A 16441-nucleotide genomic window follows, 5' to 3' on the forward strand; every position below is an offset into this window, starting at 1 on the left:
TAATATAAAACAATAAATGGATTGTTATTTTAAATCGCCTTTTAAGCAAGGGAAAATTACAATAACCCAAATAATTCTGGATCGGACAGAAGTATAGGTCCAAAATTAGAAAGATTAATAATATTGTTAATTAATCTGGCTCAGAAGAAGATTATAAATAACAAACACTAGCTGAGGAAGAAGTAAAATCTTATTTATTATTTATCAATTTTTTAGGCATAGCTGCTACCACTCTAGAAAGGGAAACAACAGCGAAAATATAAAACTCTTGATAGATATGGGTGTGTCTAAAAGCCCGTTCACACTATAACTTTTATTATGTCGATATATGTGTTAAACACTTCAAAATTGAATCAAATCAAAATTTGAATTGAATAAATACGATGTCATATCGAGATATTTTGGCATACAACATTGTTTTTTGCTCATTAAAATACAACTATTATAGTCTTTTCCAGAATTGGCAGCTGCGTTCATGTATCGGTTATTCGTACTTTAAATAGCTGTAAACATAAAAACAAAATCCAATCTTTGGGCAGAATAAAAAAATTGTTTAAAAACATAAATAATATGGATGCAGGAGAGTTATGCCTGCACTAACTGGAGAAGAGATTTTACTTGAACTTTGGGAAAAAACCATATAAGCCAGAAGAAGTGTATAAAAAATTGTTGCTAAAATGGCGCCTCAGGGATATAAATCTATGTATATAAAGGAAAGTTGTGTTAGTTACTACGCTTATAACTCAAGAACCGCTGGTCTGAATTTAACAATTCAGACAAATTCGGAATTGTCTCTTGGCAGAAGAGGATACAATCCCAAAAAATCGTGTAAAAATGTAGAATTTGAAAATTTTCATTTTGACTTTTGAAATGTGCAATCGCAATGTTTTATTTTGCATAATTTTTTCCATTTTAACTTACTTTTTTTTAAATGTACATTTGTAGTGTTTTTTTCTTTTTGAATTCTAATATTATGTGTAGAATTTTTAGGGTAGTACAAAGCGACAACGGAAAAAAACTGCTATTTATAGATTTTATGTATTTATTGGGTAAATTGAATGGTAAGTGGAACGAATAATATCATTTCAGAAGAGGATACAAAATAAAGAATTATTTTCATCATATAAAATAAAGTTTTGGTAGTTACTACGCTTATAACTTAAGAACGGCTTTGCAGATTATGACAATTCATACATTTTAGGAATTGTATCTTGGAAGAAATAAAATCGCATGAAAATATGTCAATAAAAAAGTGAAAGAAAGAAATATTTTTGGCGTACATGTTTTTTCAATTTGACATAATATAATGTAAAGTAAATTTTTTACTGTTTTGAATTCTGGATGAATAATATTAAAAATGAAATGAGTGCGCAATATGATGTTAAATGGCGATCTTTCATGTCTAAAATTGGCATTTAGCTTTCAACTCCAGGACCTATATCGTGCTTCATCTGGAAGATGCGAACATATTTTTATAAACGTTGATGTTATGGACCTACAACTTTCATAGGACAATAATCCGCCCAATGAGAACTCAAAATGCAAAATTCATTGAGATCAATGAAATACTGTATGTAAAGGCTGCAAAAATAGTAGAACGAATTGGACATTTAGTAAGAAAAGGATTTATATTCTTCCAGAAATTCTTCCTAAACATTCAAGATACCTTAAATCTCTTTTGCAGGGCATTATATGGGTCATAACCCCCATATAAGGGTGGAACCTGATTTCAATTACATTTTACATTTTAACCATATTTTTATGCTTATTTCGACAAGTGTGGGTAATTTGAGAAGAAACCAACCTTGCAAAAATTATAACTTTTTGGTATAACAATCATGTGATTTGAACTATTTTCTGGGCCCCTTTTTTAATTTTTTGGCCCTTCTCTTTGTTTTTAAGGGGGAAGAAAATCTCTTCTCATAAAATTTTCACTTTTCAGAGTTGGGTCCATCTTGGTCTGGAGTACATTCATCAATTGAATTGGGTTAAAAATAGTATTTAGGCTACTCTGTGGTAGAGAATCATCTTACAGGTAATTGTCTTCATAGGCATTTATTTTAGTATAGTCCTCACATAAGTGTAACCCCAAGTCCACTTCCCCAACCAATCTGTGTTCAGACAAGAAAATTTTGTATTCTATTGAATTTGTAACCCCCAAGAGAATATTGTTTGGAAACGTAGATTGGGATGTACGTCTATATGAATTAACTCCGAAATGTCGAACTGGGACTCATTCAGTCGGAAATTGTGGCAGAAACATAAAAAAATTACGAATATTAGAAAGTATCAGGGGACCAAACATGTGTTTAATCGTCATTGAATTACACTATGATGAAAATATGGACTTTATGGGGTCTCCAACGTACAATTTAAATGACAAAAAAATAATTTCATTCTTACGGTAATGAGTGTAAAGAGAAATCTTTATTGATTCTAAAATCTTTCTGCCCCTAATTATGAGGTGGACAAAACTTAATATTTTAAACGTTGTAAATACAAATTCGAAATAACAGCTAATTTGTATGGAAAATGTTCCTAAGATCTTTACAATACCAAAAATTGAGCTGAGTTTTAACATGAGGCTATTATATATGTTCTATATCATATAGGTTTTTAACGCTGAAATAAAAGCCAATGGCTGAAAAAAAGACCGGGCTAAAATATCTAAACCGAGTCATTATTATAATTATTTATAATAAAAATTGTACCGCTTACATAAATCAGATCTGTGATTTATTATGCTTTTAAAATATGCATTAAAGACTAAAAGTTCGGGCGGGCAACGCGGATCGGGCCAGCTAGTATACATATAAACTCCAAAAGAAATAAAAATGCTGGACTATATTACATATAACATATGTGCATGCAAAAATAATTTCGTAACAAAATTATTTTCATGACTGTTATCATGGAGGACCCCGTATATTTTTTTTACTTGTACCAATAAACAAATGGATGTAAAAAGGGGATGAATAATACACATAGGTGTATTATTAAGGTGAAATCTTGAAATCCAAAAAAATAAGCACTGTACATTTAAGAAAAAAATGTAGAATACGACATTTGAAAAGCATGAAGTACTTTAATTTCTCAAATCCCGAATATAACAATGTGAAGTTAAAATATCTCGGACCGTGCTCAATTACACAACCTATGGTTTGTTCCCTGATTCAAGAACTGTCTTGTCACAACACGGAAAACCAAAAAAAAATAAGTAAATTTTGAAACAAATTAAAGAGAAGTTTTCGTCAAAGTATGGGCCCTAAAGTTCCTCAGATACTACCTACTAATATACGGCGTGAATTATTAAGAAATATTTTCAGGAACACCATCCTTTGAATTCTGTACTTTCGAAACGAAGTACGAACGCCAATATATAGCCCTGGAAAGCGTTGGTTGATGAGCACAATGTCATCGAAAAGGCAGATAACCCGCTCAACTGTTTTCGGAATAATAGAAGATAACAACTATGACTCGAAAACCGATATGATATACAAATTGTCCTTTTTATACCCTCAGCCATATGGCTACAGGAGGTTATTCCCCCAGCCATATGGCTACAGAGGGTATATATCATTTGATACGAAGTCTAAATAACTGTCTGTCTGGCTGGCTGATGCACACGATAACTCTCGAAGGGAGTATCCGATTTGGTCCAAACTAGGTACATCGTAATATTTTCGTCAAACATAGATCGAGTTCAGAGATGGGCAATATCGGTCCATTCCTTCTGGTACCTCCCCCACAAATGGTCGAAATTTTCAAAAAAAAAAATATTTTTTGCACAGATAGGGAAACGATAATCCGGTTTTGCTTCAAGTTTGCAAATCCTAATATTTGCGTCAATGCTAGGTCTAATGCGAAAATGGACAATATCGGTCCACTCCTTCTTGACCCTCCCCCACAAAGGGTCAACATTTTAAATAATTGCATCTCTCATAAAATGTGATGTACGAGTCCGATTGTCTTCAATTTTCACACTTCCCATATTTTTCCCGGAACCTACTCTATAAGGGGTTAAACATTTGAATTATCATAACAGAAGTCAAAATATTTCTCAATAATTCACCTCTGTCAATACACATAATTATTTACAATGAAAGAAAAATGATTCGTTGTATCAATGAACCGGTTTCGTTGATTTTTTTCATTGATGCAATGAAAAGCTACATTAATATAATAAATGTTTTGTTCATGCAATGAAAACTTACGTTGCTTTAAATTCAATGATTTTTGGTTTCATTGAAAATATGAAACGGATTTCATTAATTTTATGAAACTACTTATTTTTACAAAATTCAGTAAATTCACTGTCTTATACAAACAAATACGCATCCAAAGTATTTACAATTAGAGAGAAAATTGTGATAATTGTTATATTTAAATTTATGCTCCAATTTAATGAAGCAGTTTCATGAAATGGATAAAACGTTACGTTATGGAGTTCGTTCTTAGGCCAAACAAATGATACATGGAAAATTTCGTATCAATTGGGCAATAAAGGCGATCTGCATTTTGTTCATAAAAATACATGGGTAGACGGCCGACTTATTGACATGCATAAACCGACTCAGAACGTGATTTTATAAAGATCATCCAAATAAGTAGGGTTTATCTCTCGTATTTCTACCTGTTACACACAAATGCACAAGGAAGAATTTTCATTATATTAATGAACACTTTCGTTAATTTTACATTAATGAAACTCAATGAAACTTTTTTTCATTTATTCAATGAACCTCTACGTTGGTTCAATATCAATAACAAATTTCATTGACGGAACGTAGGATTTCATTTATGGTATGAAGCTTTTTCTTTCAGTGTAGAGCATTTATAGTGTGATTCTTAGGACAAACAGAACGTTTAAAAAATAAAAAAAATATTAGAAGTAATGCTGTATACGTAATTCAGTCACGCTTAAAACTATCGCGGGCGTGGTTAATTTCTTCCCGAAGGATGTAACTTCCGCGATGAGAAAGCGATATCAACCGCGATGCTTTCACTTCTGGGATATGTTTTGCTTTCAGGTACCCATTTTATTATTTTTTAATATGATGCCGCTGTTCCCGATGTTAATCATGTAAATTAATATTCAGTTTTTGAGGACCATTTTGATTATATCAATTTTACGCGAAAACTTCATTTGCTTTTTTATATAATTTTGTTTTCAAAAATTCAATGCCAATAAAGTGTGCCATCATATGACTGTATGCATTTTTATATGTTTATGGCTTAATACAAGCTATGTGAATAGGCTGGCATTATTGGCAATGAAAAATATTTTTCCTTTAATAAAATAAACCTAACAGTTATTATTTCCGAATTGCCAAGATCATTGGATTGATAATTATGTTTAATAAAAACACCGTAATATAGTGATTTTTGTCAATATAGGCAATTATCTACTATAGTGGTTGGTTTCAATTGTCAACATCAAACGCTGAAAACTATGGCTCAAAATCTGTAATTGTAATATGTAAAATCTGTTATTGTAATACCACTGAAGTCTGAAGTTGAGAACTTAATTATTCCAATTTTGGTGAGTGTAACATTAAAGATTCAAATTGGAAATAATGATACTACTTCCTGAAAGCTGCGTTTTACGTAAGTGTTCTGTATTTATTTGTTTTTGCATCCATTACGAATTTATTTAATGAGTTTGTTAGTTCATTTATTTTTTCTTGTGTATTTGTGTTAAACGTTGCCTACAATTATTTTGCCTCAATGAGATCCTTTCGTGTGAATTTAATGGTTTTAAGGTCATTCAGATCTGGAATGCTGGCTAAATGCATGTTTAAGTTTGTTGTGTGAAGTATCCGAAATCTTCTCAAATTATTGTATCTAAATTCATAATTGGTATGTAATTAAATTAGTGCAGTCAGTAATTTCCTAATTTTAAGAAGGGATTTGATATGAGAATCGAGTTTAGAAAGTAGGGTTGATATAAGAAGGTGGTTTGGAAATTTGTACAAGTGTTAGAACTATACTAAATGGTTAGTTATTTAAATTTAGGAAGTGCGTACAATAAGTGGCCGAAAAGTACTAAATGGTACCAAATTTGAGGTAGAGAGTATGAAAAGAGCTGAAGTTATTAATATATAGTGCTGTATAGCGTACGAAAAGCACTACATATACGAGGAGTACTAAAGGTATTGAATTTGGTATACAGAGTAAGAAAAGACCTTTAATAGAGCATTTGAGTATTGAGATAACTGTGAGATATGGTCATATTTTACAAAGAAAAATACATGGCAACATATCGTTATCAGAAATGCTCAAAAGCATAACCTATAAAAAACTCAAAATTCGTTTTTCATTGATTCCGATACATGAAAATAAAATACATGTTCCTGCAAAATGTCAAGCTTCTACGTAACAACATCCTATATAATTTTTTATTTGCTTTATGACTATTTGAACTATTGACCCTATTTTTTCTATTTTTGCAATGACGGATGAAATTTTTAACCTTTTGTGAGGAATGTATTATTGAAAGGAGTTGGCCGAAAAGTTAATATTCACATCAGATCTCTGGTTAAGATAAATATTTAGATATACCAATATCAAATAGAATTCCTGATTTGTTTTGAAAGTTATGAGAGAGATAATATTTAAAATTGTTACCCCTTTGTGGGGAGGTACCAGAAGGGTTTGGTCGATGTATCTCATCTTCACACAAGAACTTGTGTTATCAAAAAGGTTGGGTTGTGTGAAATTTGAATGAAATCTAAAGCTTGTTTCGCGTCTATGGGAGTTATAATTATTCAAAATTTCAATTACTTGTGGGGAGGTATATGATGGAATGGACCGATATTGGCCATCTTCAAACTCGATCTAAGTTTGAAACGGATTTTGTCCAAAGAGACCTAGGGTGTAATACCGTTGTTTTTAAATGAGGCACGTTTAGGCCCTATCAAATGACGTACCAATCTGCTGACATATATTGCAATGTTCAAATTTTAATGAAGAAATATTGGAAGAAATATTTTCGCATATAATAAGAATTACGATTATTCAAAATGTTGGGCCTTTGTGGGGAAGGTACAAGTAAGAGTGGGACTGTTCCGCTATATCTTCCACTGGTAGAAATATTGGGATGACCGGAATTGAAAGACAGTCGATCTCTTATTTCATAGTTTATAATAGTTATGATTATTGTGGAGAAGGTACTAGGGTTGATATATGATATATATTCCCGCACCTGGAATAGCACTGATATTTCCTAATGTTTGAACAAAATTGGATGAGTCTTTCCCCTTATTTGAGGTACATTACTTTCTTTGAAAATGTATACCTTTTGTGGGGCATATACCAAACAGTGGAACAATATTGCCCTTTCCAAAATCGATCTATGTTTAGGGATAATATTCCAATGTACTAAGTTTGGACGAAATAGGATATTATCTTTGAGAGTTATCGTGTGCACCACATGGACGGACGGACACTGCTTAATCTACTTCAAATGTTTTGAAATTACTTTCTTTGGAAATGTATACCTTTTGTGGGGGATATACCAAACAGTGGAACAATATTGCCCTTTCCAAAATCGATTTATGTTTAGGGATAATATTCCAATGTACTACGTTTGGACGAAATAGGATATTCTTCTTGAGAATTATCGTGTGCTCCACATGGACGGACGGACACTGCTTAATCTACTCCAAATGTTTTGAAACGAATTTTATAGGTTGACTTAGGTTCCAAGACAAAATATAGCAATTGGGTGAATTTTTAAGTATAATCAATTTATACAACGCCATTAGTTGGTAGAGGCACGTATTATCCAAATACGCCGGGTCCATGTATTTGGGTAGCACGGGAGTACAAAACATTATACCATAGTGGAGTCGAATATTTGTGTACGCTACGTCAAATTATAACAATGTTAAATAAAACGTATGATAAATGTTTAAGCACAAATCAAATCATACAAGATTTCAGCTCCATCCGTACACCCAACATCAAATTTACAGTTCTTACACTCAGTACACATCTTCAAAAAAAAACCTGCTTATACCGACCCTACTTCCCAATTACTTTACAATATGGATATTAATAAACACCTAAAAATTTTGTTATTGTAAAATAAAGTTTTATGTTACGGTTTTCTTATTCTAAACGGATTTTACAAGACCGATAAAAAAGTTCCATAAGGTATGGCTAATCGAATTCATTGAATAATTTGACTTTATTAACATAAAAATCGATGAGTAATTAAAGTGCATGTTAGGATAATAATATAATAATCTAATACTTTAATATATCAAAATGCCTCAATATTTTTAAACTGAAACTGATCTAAATAAAGGTAGTTTTTCAAACTGCGTTAGCATAACACCAATTAGTGAGCCAATAACTTAACAAGTTCTTTTTCAAGAGTAACTTTTAATCGTTCGCATAAATTAATATTTTGCTGATGGAAAACCGCTTGTCGCGGTTTGCATCTTTGGTTCTGGTGGCTTAGAAAATAGTACTTATTTCAACGCTATTGAGATACACTTGCATCGTATCATTTCATGTGTCGTTATCAGAAATATGTATAAAATACACAGATTTCACCGAATCATTATCCAAATATTTCAAACAATTTTGGAAAGGCAAACTCCAACTAATTACGTTACTTTGCGAAATTAACTTTCGAAACCACGGTACTCGTGTATTATAATTTTAGTTTACCCCCCTGGTAAACATTACCATCGTTCTCCACTCATAAACAAACGTTGTTTTTATAAAAACAACAATAATGGGATTTTGCCTGACGATTTTGCAACAACAAAATACTATGGTATCCCAAACAAGCAAGCCAAACACTGTTCTATTAACACAGGCACGGTCGACGAAGGGGTTTTTGTTGTAACAGACAAAACAAACTTACATGGTTATGTTATTTCGTTCAGGTTGAACGAAAGCATAACAAGTGGAGAAAGATGTAATTGTTTATAAGTGCGGTTGTAAGATTTAGAAGATTTTCCAAAAGAATTTTAGTTTTATGTAATTCTTTTGTTCCTATTCTATTGAGCTTACGATCTCGTCACTTGGGTAAAAAAATGTTTTTTGTCATAGAAGTTATTTTTTAAAATAACTTCTGGGGAGAATATCCCAGACAAGAAACAAGGGAACTGATGAGGATTGGTGGCTCTTTCCGAAACCTAGGTATTCCCTGCCTTACCCCCTGGTAAACATTACCATCGTTCTCCACTCATAAACAAACGTTGTTTTTATAAAAACAACAATAATGGGATTTTGCCTGACGATTTTGCAACAACAAAATACTATGGTATCCCAAACAAGCAAGCCAAACACTGTTCTATTAATAGACACAGGCACGGTCGACGAAGGGGTTTTTGTTGTAACAGACAAAACAAACTTACATGGTTATGTTACTTCGTTCAGGTTGAACGAAAGCATAATGGGTGGAGAAAGATGTAAATGTTTATAAGTGCGGTTGTAAGATTTAGAAGATTTTCCAAAAGAATTTTAGTTTTATGTAATTCTTTTGTTCCTCTTCTATTGAGCTTACGATCTCGTCACTTGGGTAAAAAAATGTTTTTTGTCATAGAAGTTATTTTTTAAAATAACTTCTGGGGAGAATATCCCAGACAAGAAACAAGGGAACTGATGAGGATTGGTGGCTCTTTCCGAAACCTAGGTATTCCTTGCCTTACCCCCTGGTAAACATTACCATCGTTCTCCACTCATAAACAAACGTTGTTTTTATAAAAACAACAATAATGGGATTTTGCCTGACGATTTTGCAACAACAAAATACTATGGTATCCCAAACAAGCAAGCCAAACACTGTTCTATTTTAGTTTAACTGTCATAATATTCGTAGGTTTACTTTATTAAAAAAAAAAAAACACAAATTTTATTGCACAGTGTAATAACCGTTAGAACTAAAAATTAATAAACAGAGTATCTTTGTCATTCTATGTGATAGGTTCCACCATGAAAGGGAATAAATATTTGGTATTAAATATGTTTAAAATAGACTTAAAAAGAAGAATTTTGAAATTTCAAATCAAATATATAATGATCTTCAATTTATGTTTTAATCTAAATAATATATTATCTTACCAAGGGAAATTTCATTCTTCATGTTGGATTTTATTAAATCTACTGAATTTTTATTAGGAGTCAATGTATCGAATTGAAATACATTAATTTTTTGGTTCAAACACTCTACCAACTTTTCCGCATTATGCTTCTCTTCTTGAAAGGCTTTTGGACAATTTTGGAAAGATTGAATATGTTTTTTTGGCATGCAAATAAGTGAATGGTGTCCAGGCGATGTTTTTAAGTGGTTTTCGTGGAACAGCGATGACTCCGCAGGTTGATATAAAATGTTGCTTCTATCACACATAGGTGCTACACTTCCTTTGGCGCAGTCTGGTTGCTAAATTAAAAAAAAAATATAATACATCATTAATGGGTGCCCAATATATAATACCCTACTCCACCTCAATTTTGTACATATTAGCACCGATCTACTACATTTATTACACATATTGATAATTTGACCGATTATAAAGAAAATAATATTTTGTTCAAGTTGTTTTTAATGTTCAAAAGAAAAAAAGTTTAGGTGCATTTTTCACCCTAGTCAAATTTTGTTACAGTTTCAGGTTTTTACACATTTAAGCAAACGATTTTTTGCTTCAACACTGTATTAAGGAAGTTTATGCATTAAAAATTTAATTTAAACATTAATTAAAAAAAAAAAAAAAACTATTTACAAAAAGACAGTAATCTGAAAAAAATCCAACAATAATTAAAATTATGTTTCTGTCAACCAACCACAAAAAAGTTTCAATTACAAAATTATCCGAATCCATTGGATATTTGCTGAGTTTTGTAATAAAATTAGCAGAATCCTTAGAGCTGTAAGTAATTGAATCGGAAAGTAAAAAAAAATGATAGATTTGTCATTCATATTAAGATTTGTTATTTACTAAATCAACAAATATCAATTTTCCTTCCCTCTACCCTATTGACGGAATCTTATGTTGATGATCGGCAGCAGATGAAAGGAATCAGTTGCTTTGTGATTGCGGGTATTGTAGTTATGATTCTTTCCTGGCTTCCGTGCGGAACTAAGCGTCCTATTTTTTTGATTTTGGAAACTATATGTGTAGCTATCGAAAGTGTAAGAACTTGGGAAATGTACTCGGCTTTTTTTTCTACGATTTCTTCTTGTAATTACCAAGGAAGGAATGCATCAACTCGGGATGGCAATTTAATCCCCTAGTACCAGTCGTTCATTGCTTTTTGGAAGCGTATATCGGACAAATAATGTGGTTCGCATTCGTTGATCTGTGGGATACGCAAATATATTAGAAATGTGGCTACGTCGAGTTTACATATAAATCATCATTGTAAATGTGTAATTTTAATTAGAAAAGTTTTCGTTTTAATTGCAAAAGTTTTTATTTCCGTTGCAAAAGTTTTAATTTCAATGTCAAAGGGTGTCATTCCCATTCCCAAAGGTTTCAGTTAATTTAATAATGTTATGTTTCAAAATTGCGTTTTATGGGATAGTGACATTATTGGACCAACTTTTTTGCCCACAATGCAAAAGCTTGGCTCGCGGAACACGTGGCATCAACAAGACCACACAGCACGTATCGCAGATAGCTGTGGCTTGCGCAGATGATTTGAATATGCGGTCGAATGTGACCCCTAGGATCGTGGGGTAGCTCGTGGTGTGTATTTCATTTCTCTCGACCTGTACATTCAGCACTGTTGTCCTCTATGCAGATCATGTGGTAAAATAAATTGTGGGATATTTTTATATTCCTCACGTGGAAGTAGGCGGCAAGCTCCGCGAGATAGGTGTTTAACCTTACACATATGTCATCAACTCCGACGACATGATCGTACAGGTCTGTTAAGACAATTTCCTAATTAACTTAACATAGAAAATAACAGCGCACTGTTAACGTTAACAGAGCCCAAAAATAAAGTTTTTCCTTAAAAATATTAATTTGTATTAATTTTTTGTATAAAAAGGCCAAAAATAGCCATATCTACACATCATAAATTATTGTTACAAAGACTGCAAAGTTACAACCATCCATTAACTTGTAACACAATCGTATGTGGCAGGACATACTTTCAACCCACAACGCCTTACAGGATCTTTCTTCCGGGTCAACATACATATCAATGGAAAGCTTATGAAGAGCACTATCCATTGACATCATAAAAAGTTTAGAATTTTCGGATAGTTTCCGAGGTATTTGACCATTTCTGGTGAAATACTTTGAACAATAGACGTCGCCACCGGGAATCGAACTCCTAACCCATCACGCCCCAGCAGTAGCCCTTAACCAATTCGACCATTACTCTACGGCAACATCGCGTTCTAAATTCGTTCTCTAAATCAAACAATGTTTAGAATTTTCGGATAGTTTCTGAGGTATTTGACCATTTCTGGTGAAATCCTTTGAACAGGATAATTCCATTGGCCAATACGCTTTCAAGGATCTTTCTTCCGGATCAACATGCATATCAATGGAAAGCTTATGAAGAGCACTATCCATTGACAACATAAAAAGTTTAGAATTTTCGGATAGTTTCCGAGGTATTTGACCATTTCTGGTGAAATACTTTGAACAATAGACGTCGCCACCGGGAATCGAACTCCTAACCCATCACGCTCCAGCAGTAGCCCTTAACCAATTCGACCATTACTCTACGGCAACATCGCGTTCTAAATTCGTTCTCTGAATCAAACAATGTATAATTAAATAGAAAAAAACTTGGTTTGTTGTTTACTCTGAAACTTAAAAAAGCATCGATTCAATCCTTCAAGAGCGAGTTACATGCATATGTATGTATTAAGTTATGATGGTGCACACATTTATATGTATAGTTTAATTCTTGCTAGTTAATTAAAAATCTATCAAGTTTATTATGTGAAATGTGTACACATTGGCCAGCTTCGAAGTTGATGCCGATTTCGCTCAGGTAATTACGCTATCTTTCGAACGATTTTTTTAAGTTCGTAATGGGTATGCGTATGCGGAAATTTTTCTTTGCAGGTCCACGTTCGTTCTAAATGATGGAGGGCTTAAAAGTTGGGCCGGCCGAACTTAGCTGCTTTTTTATTGTTTTATTTCAAATTTGTTAACAATATTATAAAACATCCCGAAAAAACCTTTTTATTCTCCCTTAGAAACTTTCACAAAACAGCTGAGAATAAAATTATTGTCCCCGATCGGTATGTTATTTTGAGAACTTTTTTTATTTATTTATTTATTTTTTTTTTTTTTTTTTTCAAAAAACATTATCCTCTGATTCACTTTTCATTTAAACCCACGTTGACCAGCAAAATCTGACTGAATGTACAGTTTGCAACGGAATCACGCTTTTCAAAAGATTCGACCAGAAATTACCATATACCTCTGAGTCTATCCAAACTTTCTACATATCTTATGATGTCAACATATATATCAATGTATGTTGGACCGTAAGAAAGATCCTGGAAGGCATACAGTCTAGTGAAAATATATTTATTTAAAATAATTTCTCCTGAACTGGCTACTTAACATTAAACATTCGTGGTATGTTATTAACATAGGAATGACTATATTTGTGCATAACTCAAACTGTCTTTGCGCCCAATGTATTTTTTATTGAGAGAGAGCTATAATTGTTGTGATTTCATGCAAAATGTTTACATATTGCGAATAAACTAGCATCCACTCGGATAGTGCGGTAGTCTAACCGTCAAGGTGGTCGTGGTTATATATATATATATATATATATATATAAAAAAAATATATATATATATATATATATATATAGATATATATATATATATATATATATATATATATATATATATGTATATATATATATATATATATATATATATATATATATATATATATATATATATATATATATATCAAATCAAACTGTCTTTGCGCCCAATGTATTTTTTATTGAGAGAGTTATATATATATATATATATATATATATATATATATATATATATATATATATATATATATATATATATATATATATATATATATATATAACTCTCTCAATAAAAAATACATTGGGCGCAAAGACAGTTTGATATATATATATATATATATATATATATATATATATATATATATATATATATACATATATATATATATATATATATATATATATATATATATATATATATATATATATATATATATATATATATATATATATCTATATATATATATATATATATATATATATCTATATATATATATATATATATATATATATATTTTTTTTTTTTTTTTTTTTTTTAATTTTTCTCTAATAACATTTTTATTTGATTCAATTTCCATTTATAACCATATTGTTCAGGAAAAATCTGACTAAATGAACAGCTTACAATGCAATTACGCATTTTAAAATATTTCACCAGAACTGGCCAAATACCTCGGAAACTATCCGAAAATTCTAAACTTTTTATGATGTCAATGGATAGTGCTCTTCATAAGCTTTCCATTGATATGTATGTTGACCCGGAAGAAACATCCTGGAAAGCGTATTGGCCAATGGAATTATCCTGTTCAAAGGATTTCAACAGAAATGGTCAAATACCTCGGAAACTATCCGAAAATTCTAAACTTTTTATGATGTCAATGGATAGTGCTCTTCATAAGCATTCCACTGATATGCATTTTGTATTGGAAGAATTGTTTTAAAACGTAGTTTATCTAATGCCAATGTCCTGTCACATATTGTGCAACTACAAGATAGTGGGTACCCGTAGCAAGACAGTTTTTCATAATTTTTTTAATTAAAGCTATAGTTGTTGTTTATCATAAAAAAAAATAAATTCTTTGATGACTAAACATTAGAAAATGGAATTTTTTAAAAAATAACAATTTTCTATATGCTCTGTTAAGTATAACATTGCTCTTTTAATGGCTCTGTTAACTGAGTGGTTTATGTCTCCGCTAGATAAATACAGTATTTATCTTAATGGACCTCCTCTGTACGCCCCCTCCGGCCAAGTTTGAAACGTTGGATAATCAACTACAGGGTGAGATAAAGAAACTGCAACCAAGCAAAAGCCACAATTTTTACATTTTTTTAAATTTTATTAAACTAGCTTGCCCGGTCCGCGTTGCCGGCCCGTAGTTTTTGTCTATTATGCATATTTGTCAAAGCATTATTATATTATATTATTTTTATTATATTACTGGTCGATTAAAAGTGTTTTAAAAATGTTTTGATATAAAGGGTGATTTTTTTGAGGTTAGGATTTTCATGCATTAGTACTTGACAGATCACGTGGGATTTCAGACATGGTGTCAAAGAGAAAGATGCTCAGTATGCTTTGACATTTCATCATGAATAGACTGCGATCTGCCACAACGTCGAATTTTCAGTGAATGGGCCCTAGAAAAGTTGGCAGAAAATCCGCTTTTTTATCGACAAATTTTGTTCAGCGATAAGGCTCATTTCTGGTTGAATGGCTACGTAAATAAGCACAATTGCCGCATTTGGAGTGAAGAGCAACCAGAAGCCGTTCAAGAACTGCCCATGCATCCCGAAAAATGCACTGTTTGGTGTGGTTTGTACGCTGGTGGAATCATTGGACCGTATTTTGTCAAAGATGCTGTTGGACGCAACGTTACGGTGAATGGCGATCGCTATCGTTCGATGCTAACAAACTTTTTGTTACCAAAAATGGAAGAACTGAACTTGGTTGACATGTGGTTTCAACAAGATGGCGCTACATGCCACACAGCTCGCGATTCTATGGCCATTTTGAGGGAAAACTTCGGAGAACAATTCATCTCAAGAAATGGACCGGTAAGTTGGCCACCAAGATCATGCGATTTGACGCCTTTAGACTATTTTTTGTGGGGCTACGTCAAGTCTAAAGTCTACAGAAATAAGCCAGCAACTATTCCAGCTTTGGAAGACAACATTTCCGAAGAAATTCGGGCTATTCCGGCCGAAATGCTCGAAAAAGTTGCCCAAAATTGGACTTTCCGAATGGACCACCTAAGACGCAGCCGCGGTCAACATTTAAATAAAATTGTCTTCAAAAAGTAAATGTCATGGACCAATCTAACATTTCAAATAAAGAACCGATGAGATTTTGCAAATTTTATGCGTTTTTTTTAAAAAAAAAAAGTTATCAAGCTCTTAACAAATCACTCTTTACCTGTACCAGTATTTAAGCCGTGGGCTTCAATATTTAAACCTTGGACTTCAAATGTGTGGATGTGCTATACAAATCTATTAAATAGTATATATCAATCGTATCCCCAAGTAATCAAATTAATTTCTAGTATGGTAAAAATCGTAGCAAAATTTTCCAGTCTAATGAGCATTAATTTGGAATTTGCTGTATTTTGTACACCTCATAATTGAGGGCTGAATGATTAAAGAACAGCCAAAGTTAATTACTTTTTTAAAC

At 32.1% G+C, this 16441-nt stretch overlaps 1 protein-coding gene across 3 annotated transcripts in view; it reads right to left on the reverse strand.

Annotated features, from left to right (window-relative positions):
- LOC101901654 (transmembrane protein 132B) overlaps positions 1-16441 on the reverse strand; it is a 261310-nt gene that overhangs the window by 60926 nt on the left and 183943 nt on the right. For 2 of the 3 annotated variants that reach the window (XM_059122968.1, XM_059122967.1), the window contains exon 15: positions 10081-10399. The exons of the other annotated variant lie outside the window; for it this stretch is intronic. In XM_059122968.1, the coding sequence (XP_058978951.1) occupies positions 10081-10399 (319 nt within the window). The remainder of the gene's footprint in view (positions 1-10080; positions 10400-16441) is intronic. 3 annotated transcript variants of the gene reach the window in all.

This window comes from Musca domestica, unplaced genomic scaffold (assembly GCF_030504385.1).
Source record: "Musca domestica strain aabys unplaced genomic scaffold, Musca_domestica.polishedcontigs.V.1.1 22, whole genome shotgun sequence".
Lineage (NCBI taxonomy): Eukaryota > Metazoa > Arthropoda > Insecta > Diptera > Muscidae > Musca > Musca domestica.